This window comes from Ciconia boyciana, chromosome 3 (genome assembly GCF_034638445.1).
Source record: "Ciconia boyciana chromosome 3, ASM3463844v1, whole genome shotgun sequence".
Taxonomy (NCBI): Eukaryota; Metazoa; Chordata; class Aves; order Ciconiiformes; family Ciconiidae; genus Ciconia; species Ciconia boyciana.
The window spans coordinates 121248752-121261413 of NC_132936.1; the positions used below are offsets into that span (position 1 = coordinate 121248752).

Below are 12662 nucleotides of genomic sequence, written 5' to 3' on the forward strand. Positions count from 1 at the left end.
AGATCCCGAGATACACAAGGGTATGTGCTGGCTCTGCACACAGCCACCGCTTAGTAGCCAAGCTCCATGAAATACAAAGCCACATAGCGTTTCAGAGTTGAGCCGCTCACTGGAGATGTATGTGAGAACCTATGTCTTAAACTTGTAAGCCCAGTAGGTCTCAGGGTGTATTTCTATGGTTAGTTCTATATTCTTTGCATTTTGGGCCCAAATAGTCTTCAACCTGGTTATAGCACTCATTGACAACTGAGGGTTCCAGCATGGTCAGCTGCCCTAGTGTTCCCTGCAGATGTTATTTTGATATTTGAGGGCTATTGGCACACAAAGAGAAGATGAAGTCTGAAATGGAAGCTTGAAGCCAACCACACTGTGGTCACAGCTTGAACTAGAAGGAGGTTTGTGAAAGCATGAGAAACAAGCACTGTGTGCTTTGCAAGGCAGGTATTTTAAGGCATGAGAAAATTGTTCCCGACTCTTCCAGGGGTAAACCTGACACTACTGGGCTGGACTTAAATTGCCTTTTGGGGTTGCATCATATGTTTTCTGTTTTTACAAAATTATTGACTACAGATTATTCTGTTCAAGCAACTATTAGATGAACCAGAAAGGAACAGCACACTTTTGACCTATTTTTATTGATTTTGTGATGGTGAAGAATGAGACATTCTGAAATTGACAGATTCCTACTTACTATTTACTAATCCTAACAGTGAATGCAGATGATTTTGTATATCGCTATTGCCTACAAATCCTGGAATACAAATTGGAATCAAACCAAAACCTGAATCACAAGTATTTGCAAAATGAGCCCTATTTTTGAATTACTTTAATTATAATGACAGTATTGTATGTGGTAGGTGAGGTGTTGCAGAAGCAATACAATACACATCAGTACTGACAGTGGGAGGTTTGTGACTGCAATATACATTGAGTAGAGCCGATAAAGCATATCAGCTTGCGTTTCCCCAAGTTTAAAGTAAAAGGGGTATTTATTTAATAAATTATGCAGTTATTTAATCATATCAGAAGATTTCTCCAGGATGGGTTAGTCGTTGGACGCCATATAAACTGCACCAATTATATCACTTCTCTCCACTGCAGGAAACAAGAGGTCAGATATGCTCTGCTGTAATGAGGCTTGCCCACTAGCGTTCCCAGCTGGTCACAGCAACCATCCCAACAAGCATAAACAGCACTACCAGACAGATGCAAATTTGACCCAAAGGAACTTCCACTGGCACAAGCTGCTACATCTCAAGCTACACAAGAAAGACCGTAATTAGACTGATCTTCATTAAATACAACCTTAGGAGTGTCGAGTCAGGTTATCATGGCCCTTAAAATGTCTTGTGTTGTGCTGGATTCAGACCAGCATCATGATCTGGTGAAGGACTAGATATATTTTTATTAATACACTAGATATATTTTTATTAATACCTTCTCTACTTGTCCTATACACAGACATTAGAATTTTTCCCCGTACTCTACCTGCTCTGATTTTTAGGCTGACTGCAGCTTGGTTTGACCTGAGAAATCAGGATACAACTAAATAATGTATGCCATCTTACTGGGAAAGATTTAAGACAAAAAGGAAAAGAGAAAGCTACCTGCATCTTTAAAAGACAAAATGGAATACTTCCTTTTGAAAGTTATTCCTCCCTGCTGAACAGTGTATGCAATAGAGTACAGCAGGTGTTACTCTGTTTCAAGATTATATAGGTGTTATGGAAAGTAAAATCAAAGACCTTATCAAAAGTGGGCTTTCACACTGTTAGCCACCTCCATAGACTCCCCCACTTTTCAAAGCAAATCCCCTCCTTTTCAAAATCTGATGACCCAGTTCCCTCCATTAACTTGCCACTGCTCTCTGGGGACAGGGAACATGAAGTACGCTGTGCTTTGGCAGGCTTTCACAGGCTTACCCATGCTCTTGGGTTGAAAGTCACTGTCAGCCTACTAGACAGATAAAGCTTGAAAATGCAATTCCCATGATCCACACAATTCATTATTTAGCTTTGACATTTTCAGCTTGGACAAGGTGGTTTATGCCACTGGTTAGTCTGCCTGATACAGCCTTTCAGGTTCTTATGTGCTAATGACAAGTGCTGGTCAAACTGCCAACACTAGCAACAGTATCCTTTAATAGAATTTTTTGTTTGGAATTCTGAGACCCAAAGAAGACAGGAAAATACCTGCTTGTTTCAAGTTAAACAAAAGCTGGAGGAGTAAACTGATATAAGCAACAAGTCATTGAGAGAAAAAGAACAGATTCCTATAAAAGCCACTTCCACATATGAACAGCCACTGGGAATCCTATGGACTGCTGATGTGACTCACCAAGGTGAATAAGAACCATTAGTCTATGAAAATGATGGTTTGTCAGAGGTATCCTTAGGAGGGTGGGGAACACAACAAAACACCTAACCTTCCCTGCCACATTTGAAACTTAAGGTCACAAACTCACTCTGGTAAGATATTTGTCAGAGGTGAAAAAATAATATTACTGAAACACACACACACGTTTAACAAAAGCAAGATTGCATGAGTTATTACTAGAAGGACGAAGAAACAGAAGACGTAGAAAGTGTATTATTTATTTACACCATTCGACAAGAGTGGATGATGCAGATGGTATTGCTATCCTACAGAGCCCACTACAAGAGCAAAACCTAAACTTGTAGAGTGATACATATTGGAAAGAGAGAGGGAGAGAAGCACACATAAATGTTATGCAGTTGCCTCATTTAACACTGCATGTGCATAAAAGAGCCCCAAAAGAAGTGGGTTTTGAGGAAGCATTTGAAAGAAAAGAAATACTCAAGCTTTCTTAATGTTGTTACCAGCTGATAGGGCTTTCATAACACAAATGCTGCAGGTGTCATAGATGTAATAAATGTACCTGTGTAATTTACTGATTCTCAGAAAAGAGTAGATTCATTTTAACAAAACTTCCAGTTTAATTTCGATCTTCCAGTTTTGTTTTCTTTTTTCCTTTATAAAAACACAAGGCTAAAATTTACAGTTGAAGTCCAGCCTCTTCATGCCGAAGCCTGGATGGCAGTGTCTTAAGTGTCTAAATAATTGCATGTACATAGATAAAATTATAAATTGGAGATATTTTAGGTTTTAAATAGGTCACAGAACGCTTAGTTACTCCTGATGCCTTCAGTTCCACCTGCCAGAAGACACTGTCCAGACCTTAACGATGCTTTGCAAAGCGTACTTTTGCAATGGTGAAACACCAGGAACAAACCTGACCCTTTGATCAGAAGTTGGATCAGTTATTTATGAGAGGGTAGGCACAAAAAGGAAAATGATGTTAGTAGGAGATGACAAAGAAGGAAAATTCCTCACGTGAACTGCTTCCTAATTTATACCATACCCTATCTGAAAGCAGCCAAGATTATGAAATATATATATACACACTAATTCTCATTTATGTGGCTGTATTTCTCCTTAAGCTCCTACTTAGAACCTGTACATTATGGGAGCTTCAGTTCTTTATCTCTTCCTCCTAAATGAAAAAATGGACCGTTTATTTGTTTGTGTTTGTACAGTACTGAATTTAAAGCAAGCCCTGGCCCCAATTAAAGCTTTGAAGTCGTATAAAAGAAAGAATGGCCAAATAACTATTTTTGCCTTCTTGAAATGCTGCTAGAAATTCATAGTAGGACTTAAAACCCAATGGAAGGAAGTTAAGGGGGTGGAGCTACTTTTGTAGTTTAAATGTCAGCAGAGGTTTTCAGATCTGCTTTTTAGAAAACAGATCACAATCAAATATAAAAAATCCTCAAACAAACAAAAAGCCCTACAACTAAGTGCAAGCTAGGCGTTAAAAGGTAATCTCCTAACCATGCCCTCCAGAATGAATCACCCTGCAAGTGTTCTGTGCAGGCTCCATCTTGTCTTTTGGTCCAAGACATAATCACAGGAGGATTTCAAAAGGCAGGAATCCTGCTTGACTGCTTAAATAGCACTAATGATACATTTGCTCCTCTTACTCATGTATATCATCTCCATAAGAAATAATGGTGAGTTAGATAAATAGAGCATTGGAACTACTCGCTGCTCATGTGACAGCCCCGTCACCGCCCTGGCGCTAAGCCTAGGAACGTTCAGGGCATGATAATCTGCCTTATTTAAAAAAAAGTGTAACATTACTGACTTTCTTATCACCTGCTATCAACAAGCAGGAAACAGTGTTAAATAATCATTTGCATATTTCTCCCTTAATAATTTTAAGTTACATTGCTCAGAAAAGGCTGACTAAACATGACAGGATGGGCTCAGACAAAAGGCTGGTGAGCCTGCCTCCAACAGTAGCCAACTCCCACTCTAACCATTAAAATACATTGATTTGCATGGGAAAAAAAAGGACTTCACATTCAAGTTGTCATTCTTTTCACTATATAGAGGGAATACATGCCATTTCAAATTTGTTTAGATTCCTATTTGTTAGCATTTTTATTAAGCTAAAAAAATAACACTTTTGGGAGGAAGATTAAAATAAATAAAACATAAATGAAACACAGTATAGAGGTTTTTTTTGGGGTAGTTTACATGAAATACCCTAATGTTCTGAGTACTCCAGTTACTTGAATAGCTGGCTTCTAGTTACTTAAATCCTTCAACATTTAAGAATTATTGTCACAGACCCAACATTTATTCCCTGAAAACAAAACTTCCTGCTTTTTCATGTCCCGATTGCTTTCTTGACTTATAATGAACTAGCTAAAGAAAATAAAAAAAATTGACTTTTTCTGCACCTGCAGGAGAGCGCTGCTGACAAAACTGTTTTAATTAAAATTACACCCACGGTATGTTTTGTCAGATACGGCAGGTGCAGATCTCTCTGTATCCTCCCTTGGCACCTCACACAGTTAACGCAGCATCTTTTCCTCTGGCTTTGGTAAGTTTAGCCTTGCCATTCTCAGATGTGCTCAGAATGCTCTTACCATTCTAGGTGAATGGTCCTATCGTTCCTCCCAGCCTGCCCCTCTGACCAAGAGGGTCCTCATTCTACATCTCCAGCTGCTCCAAAATTTTCTGGAGGATCTTACTTATGCTTAAATTTTTGCTGCCAAGATCCTTCAGGGACTACTTCCATCCCATGTACCACACAGAACGGAAAAGTCTTTCACCTCTAAGCAGACCATGATATCAGGGTATTTTGCCTTCTGCCTACCATCTGCAAACAACCACTTTCACACATTCACCCAAGCCTCTGCTTTTAGAAGACGTGCCCCAAGCATGTGTGCAATTCTTTCTTGATCTCTTTTAAATGTCTTCCCTTAATGTCTTTTTAATCTTAGTGTGATTAACACTGAAACACTGAAAACAGCCAGGTTACTGCTTCATTAGTTCCTTATATGCTACCTCTATTGCAAATACTGCCCAACTTTATAAAAACACGAGTATGCGCACGTTCCTGATTCAAGCCAAATTTGTACGATGATTTGCTAGTCCACAGGTCCAGTATTAATGATCGTACAGCAATGGCCATAGGCATATAAGGAATAATATAAATTAATACTGAATGACTAATTATGTAAAATAATGCTAAACAACTAGTATTAGATGCACCACGCCACACAAAAGGTCCCTTTTGCCCATAATCCTTCATCTGACAGTGGTCTTGTATCCATGTCTAGGGAAGAATGAAAGCAGGGCAAACGTATAGTAGTATCCCAGCTCCTAACCAATTTCAGCATAAGGACATCTTGAATCAGATAATAGTTTTGGTATGTCTAGTAACTATCAATGGTCTCTCCTCTGTATGTGGCCAGTGTCCCCTAGAATGCAAGGGAGTGTAAAGTTTTAGCATCTGCAGCCTTCTTTACAATGAGTTCCTCGGGTCTGTCAGCCTCCAGTGTGAAGAGCTGCCTCCTGTATTTAGATGGAAACCTTCTACCAACTTCATACAATGCTCTGTAGATCTTGTAGTGGAAGAGACAATGAACAGCCAACCCTGACCACTCTTCCACGCCACACATGATTTTGAAGATTTCTGTAATTTCCCCCTGTAGGCTCTTTTCGAGCCAGATGACAGGCATTTCTGACAGCTGAAGACAGCTAGCTCAATAGTTCTTCCCCCAGAAGCTGTTTCAGGCCTCTGATGATCCTTGTTGCCCTTCTCTGACACTTTCCAGTTACGCTAAATGTTTTTGGCCAGAACTGCACAGAGTACTCAAGATGACAGCAAACCACAGCTTCATGCAGTAGCATACTGAGGTTCTGTGGTTGGCTTTCTGTTCACTTCCTAATAATTTCTAGTATTTTATTTTCTTTCTGACCACTGAACAATAAGCTAATGCTTTCATGGAACTACCACTTATAACCCCAAGATCTTGCTACTAAGGGATAACAGTTAGCTTGGTCTTAAAAAAAGGAAAACATTTTTCTTTCAGATAGAAAGTCCCACAAAAGCCTCAGGAATGTGTCTTAAATGACACTGTTATGCTAAGAAAGCGATTTATTATTATTCTAATTTTAAGAGCATGGAATTAAAAATGGAGTAAAAAGCCTTTTTATGGAAGACAAATCTAGGAAGACCAGCCACTGTTTTTATCTGTTTCCTATGCTTTTGTGCTTAAACAGGAATGTCTGTTCAAGCAGCACGTGCATTATTATTTTAGAGAAAGCATGAGCAGGGCTTCACAGTCCTCACTGAGGTTAATTTCTGAACTATGTTTACACACAGTCTTAAGTTGCTTTTCTGGGAATGTAAAATAACTTTTATATTTATCAAGGTTTAGCCTCATTAAGTTTCCTTAATAAAACACAGTTTTGGAAAGATATGAACAACCATGTTAAAACATCCATATTAACTTATTCTGAGAGCAAACTACCTGCAACAACATTCTGATATGACAGCATTTTATACCCACTCCACAGTCTGCACAGTTAAAAGAGGAGGAGTTTAGGCAGAAGACCACAAAGGACAGTTTTACCATCATGTATTCTTTCAAACATCACTCGTGTTAATTTTATTTGTTTCTTCTTTATTTTACCCCTCTCTCAAATCTTCTCAAAGTAGTGGAATGATCCTTCTCAAAGAGAGAGAGCTATCACTGCTTTGAGAGAGATCTTGGTAAAACCCAGAACATGCCAGACACTTAAATGCACATAAGCAGAACAGTACTTTTGAAGTCAGTTAGCTTGAAATTATAAATATGTTCAATATTGAACATATTTATGAACATATTTATGAACATATAAATATGTTCTCTTGGATTAGGACCCCACAGGCAATTTATAGCCTTGGCTCCTACAGCTCACTGCATTTTTACTTCAAACCACTTTAGCTCAGCCACACAGTTACAACAAAAGTTTTGACATGTTATCTGTCCAGGAACAAAACCATTCTGTTCTGTTTTTCTAAGATGAAGACAGCAAATGATAAATAAAAAAGGTAAAACCTTTCATACAGACCCTTCCCTACCTCTCGCAAGTATAAGCGTACATATATTTAACTTGGATAGAATTTTTCAAATCTGCTCAACTGTGAACCAGAATAGAGCTGAAGCAGCATGAGCGGGTAAAGGGGAAAAAAAAAAAAAAAGAGGGTATCCACACTACTAATAAGAAGCTATTTTCCTTAGGTTGTTTATACAGTTCTTGGAGGTAGACAGGCTCCAATGGAGCCAAGGCCAATGAAGTAACCATTGCTCAGAATTGCTCTGTGGAGCAGCCTCTGTCTCCACAAGCACAGGCTCTCTGTTAGCTGCCTAGAACAAAATGCTCATCTACACCATCTAAGCCAGGTCTTAACACCCCGCTTTCCTCTTTTAGTGAGTCTTGATGCCCAAGCTGCTCTCTGAAATTCAGTCCCTAAAAGACTGATATTGACAAGACTTGTACAATGTTCTTTATTTGTTGCCCATTCTTGCATTGTGAATAGTCTGAATGAAGTTCATGGGACTAGCTGTTGTGAAAGCAATTAGAATGAATCTAAAACTTTGCTCAGTCTCTCAAGATAACTGAATACTGCACAGGAGTTCAGATGAAAAGAAACTCCTAGAAATCTGTATACATTGGCTCTCAGAACAGACTAGATGAAGTTAACTAGTAAGATTTTTAATATTTGAAGACAGAATCAATCTTTTAATACTTTTTCTTTTTGAAAATAAGTCGAAGTTATGCAAGCCTTCCATATAAAAAAATTCTGCAAAAGATAAAGAATGAGGAAAAGCAGGCATATTCTTTGACGTACTGAAAACAACTTGACATGTTCTCAGACAAAATAGAATCCAAGAGAAAAAGAAATAGAGAAATGTTCCTTCAATACCTTAGATGACTAGTAATGGTGACCACTTTCAAGCATGCAATTCAGGTTAAACAATATAGTGCAGTCACCACATGGGTCACCTACAAAAGGAAAGTAGGGTCAATCTGTAAATCCTCTCTGAGTGGTGTCACTGACATTTATTATTGGCAAATCAAACCATGATGACAAGATAAGAAGCAGATGACAAGGTTTGCATTATTTTTTTGTCTGGAAATGAGACTTTAAATAAAAAAACAAATGAAATACAATATTTTTTCTCTAAGATTTCTGGAGGAAAAGAGTTTGCTTTGAGAGATACAAAATGAAATTTTTTCAGGTTGCTGGATTAGGGAAAAAAAAAGTCTATAAAAAGACTTCACCATGCTGGAAAGCCTATTTTTTTTTTCTTCTTTTGATAGCTCCCAAGAAAGATAAAGCCTGAAGAGAAACATCCCCTTGCATTTCTATGGCTCGACATTGCCTTCTCTGAAGTGCAGGCTGATTGCACCATTAGGAATGCAAGGCTTTGTGTAAAAATACACAATTGAAGATAACACTACATGCAGCCTACAAACCAAAAAAAGCAGACAAATCATAAAGGACATAAACCAAAAAAGTCAGATGGAGCCTTCCTGAATTTATTCCTTAGAGGCACACTCGAAATTTCTTCGTTGTGCCCATTAATGTCTCATAAAACATTACAATATATTCTTAGAACATGGAATTAAAAAAAAAAATTATGTAAAAGCTTAATTTACTAATCAGAACATTCTGTATGTGGTAACTGATATAAATCTGTGATGCAATTCAAATTGCCCTAGAACAATTCTTGAAGTCTCAATGTTTATCTTACTTCTTTTAAAAAATAAGCCTGTTACTTCCATCATCAAAAATCCCAGGCCACTATGACACATTTGCTTTTGCTTTTCCAAAAATCAATAACATTTTTCCTTTTAAAAAAATCCTTATGTGATAATGAATAAAACACAGCATCACTCTTAATAGTGAAACAAGTAATTGTTGATGCGACTAAAATTCTCTAAGTATCCAATTCCTTCAAGATAGCTGTAAGAAAAAGCACATAGTTACAGAAACTTTGGTGGTCATCTAGCTGTTTACTCACCCATTTCCTGTCTGGTACTGCAGATTCCTGTCCCATATTTTTGTAACTCTATGGTCACAGTTTTCAAAGCATTGACATCCGTTTCTGCAAAGCCGAGGTAGTTATAAGAACCCATATTGATTACATTCTTGATAGTCCTTCCTGTAAACCTATAATTAAAGCAAATTTTAAAGAATAGTGCAACTTTCCCTCCAACCCCAAACAAAATGAAAAGAAAAGAAAAAACCCCAAAATTTTCCCACCAAATTTTGTTCCACTGCCAAATTCTTATTTGGGGATTTACAGTCCTCATACTTTAACGTCCCAAAAGTTTTTCCAGCCTTTCTCTTTTCCTGACTAAATACTGCTTCTTGCTCAGAATGTTTTCCAGATTCCAAGCTGTAGATGACAATATACTGGTATTAGGTGAAAGGGTGCTTTTATCGATTTAAATAAACAAACCAGCTTAGGACTTTATTTAAGGGAAAATTTATAGACATCATTTTTTCAAGTAAATTGTCAACGACTTCCATAAAGTCATCAGTGTTCTCACACACACGCAGAAATTAAACATGAGGAAAATGTTGTGGGAAACACTATGATATATTCTCGATAAGCTGAAATATAGTCAACCTACACATTGTCTATGTGGTGAATTTCCATATCTATGTAATTCAGTAACAGTTGCGATACACTGAAATCTTCAAGCTGTAAACTGCTTAAAAGTCACTGCCAAAGACTCGTTATGTAAGTAAAAAGCCACACTTATGCAATGCAAGAAATTATGATTTAAATCCTAACCAAGGGATACAATAAATTTTGTTGTAATATTCTGACTAAAGGTCTGTTGTTACCCATGAAGCGTAAGCAGTCTTACTTGTGCTGACATAGCCAAACAAAATCCATTTGTAATAGAATTCAGTCCCTTCCACACTGCATTTCCAAACAATATTCAGAAGAAAGGGGACAGATTGTCAGCACAGTAATGATTTCAGAAAAAAATATGCTGACGTATATTAGTCGAGGATCTAGGTATGAGGGGCTAGATACAACTTTCTGTGCTTCGCAAATGTATTGGGAGTATTCTTATGAAGCTGACAGCTGCAGAGTGTAAGCTGACTCACCTAAATGTCCAGTTGTAATCATCTGTAACACGTTCCATGAGGTCAAACTGTGGCCCTGGGACACTGCAAATCGGACGATTCCAGTTATCCCGTATTCTCATATAGAGGTTTCTGGTGTAAAAGTTCTCAAAATCTTGATAAAGTGGCACAAAATCCTGGTTTGAAAACATGTACAGAGTTATGTTGCTAGGAAAATGTCTGCTTCTGTACCCAAGTCATTCCCATTAAAAAAGAAAAACTGATTCATTAGCAAACAGAGAGCTATATACAGCCACATGTTCCTATGTCACAACCAACTCCAGTCAGCAAATATCTTACTTAATTCCCTTGAAATGCAGTGTTGGCTTTTTTAGGGGGTGGGGTTTGTTTTTGGTTTTTTGTTTGTTTGTTTGTTTTTGTTTGTTTGTTTGTTTGTTTTTTTTTTTTTTTTAAATGGTCAACAAGTTGGCCTAATTCTCCAGTCCAATATTTGGAAAGTTGGAAACGAAAGAACTCATGATTCTTTCACTTGGAGAAACAAAATGCTTCAAATTGAGCATTTGGCTACGTGTGGAGCAGATTGCAAAACTAGGATAAACAACTCATTATATTTAATGAAATGTTGGATATATTAGATTAAAGCTAGTCCAATGTAATTGATCTGGGCATTATTGGCCTAGATTGGATGTGCAAATAGCCAGTTAAGACAACTAGTTTGGTTGACAATTAATTTGTATGTATGGATTTTACTTGGAAATTAAATTTAAAGAAAGGTATGGAATCTAAATAAAGTTTTATATGAAACAGGAATATAGCCTTATTGGACACTGGATACAATAAACTGATAAAATAACATGCATGTAGTCACATATGTGGGAGACTGGAGAATTAAATGAATACATAATCCATGGTGGATGGCAAAAAGATTGAACTGGCATGTCTGGAATCAAAATAGCACAACAAATGGCCAAATCATGAAGTGAATTGAAAAGGACATTCCATGAGAATGCTGATAAAAAGACTACACCATGATCTTTCATTAAGTAGTGCATACATCTTTGAAAAGCCAAAACAGGAAACAATTTTGGGAATTTTATTTGTAAGAGGAACAGTAACACTATTCACATTTTTCCTCCATTATGCCAGGTGTTATTGTAAATGATGGCTCAAACTGCACAGAGAAGGAGGAGCAACAAAAAAATCTAAACAAATTTAGAAGGCAATTGAGCTTGCTGAGGCGCAAGTTTCACTTAGAACTATGTGGGATGAAAAAATTTCTAAGTCAGGACTTGCAAGAATTCAGGCTACATTCACTTTGTGCTGGGACAATGATTCCTGAGTGCTCTGTGACCAGCAGTTCAGCCAACATAAGTCAGCAACTACAAAGATGTTAGCACTCCCTAATGCTATGAAGGACTAAGTAAGACAGCCAGATGGGATAAAGAAAAATTGGGGTTTAAGAGATTTGGAGGGATGATATATTTAACAATAAGGCATTTCTGAGTTTTCTTTTTCTGTGGATTGACCTAATACACTGAGATTCTATTTTGCTGAGAGGATTCTGACACTCTTAGAACAAGGTGAACATCTCTCTGGGTGAAAGTTATGATTTTACATATATATAGGTACATACTCATACGCATGTGTTTAACTATACTGCTGTGGGTGTCATTCCTCTTATCCCTATGCAATGTTCTTCTCTAAGATGAAAGTTGTCTGCCTTGTTACTTAGATAGGTTATTGTACATAAGTTGCAAGCAGGGGAAAAACTCAGCTGTGGATACATAATGTCTTTTTCATACATACTTTTTGTTGTTCTCTTTCTGCAGCAATGTTACGTTTTTCTAGTCCCCAGGCTCTCATAAAATCTCGCAGGTAGCCAAATATTGTTCCCACTCCAAAACCCAGGAAAGTAAGAACAGCAACATACATTGGTGCCTGTTCAAAGTGCTCAATAAATGTTTTTTTGTAGAGAGTTCCATTTGATATGCCATTCTTCTGAAAATATAGAACAGAAACTTGTGATTAATATATTTCATCTCATCAAAGCTTAGACCTTAGACCTTGAGGCAAATCTTTTTCTCTAATACGCCACAAATTAGGAGAGACTTTTAGACCTCACACCGCATCAGCTGATGCAACCTATACCTAAAGAGGAGGACCTTTAACACTGCAGTTATTACTGACCACT

The 12662-nt window shown here is 37.5% G+C and overlaps 1 protein-coding gene across 2 annotated transcripts in view; it reads right to left on the bottom strand.

The window, feature by feature from the left end:
* The window catches only part of SPTLC3 (serine palmitoyltransferase long chain base subunit 3), a 98766-nt gene that overhangs the window by 42165 nt on the left and 43939 nt on the right, over window positions 1-12662 (bottom strand). For both annotated transcript variants that reach the window (XM_072858564.1, XM_072858565.1), the window contains exons 4-6: window positions 12278-12469; window positions 10493-10647; window positions 9390-9538 (exon numbers count right to left, since the gene is read on the bottom strand). In XM_072858564.1, coding sequence (XP_072714665.1) covers window positions 9390-9538; window positions 10493-10647; window positions 12278-12469 — 496 coding nt within the window. The remainder of the gene's footprint in view (window positions 1-9389; window positions 9539-10492; window positions 10648-12277; window positions 12470-12662) is intronic.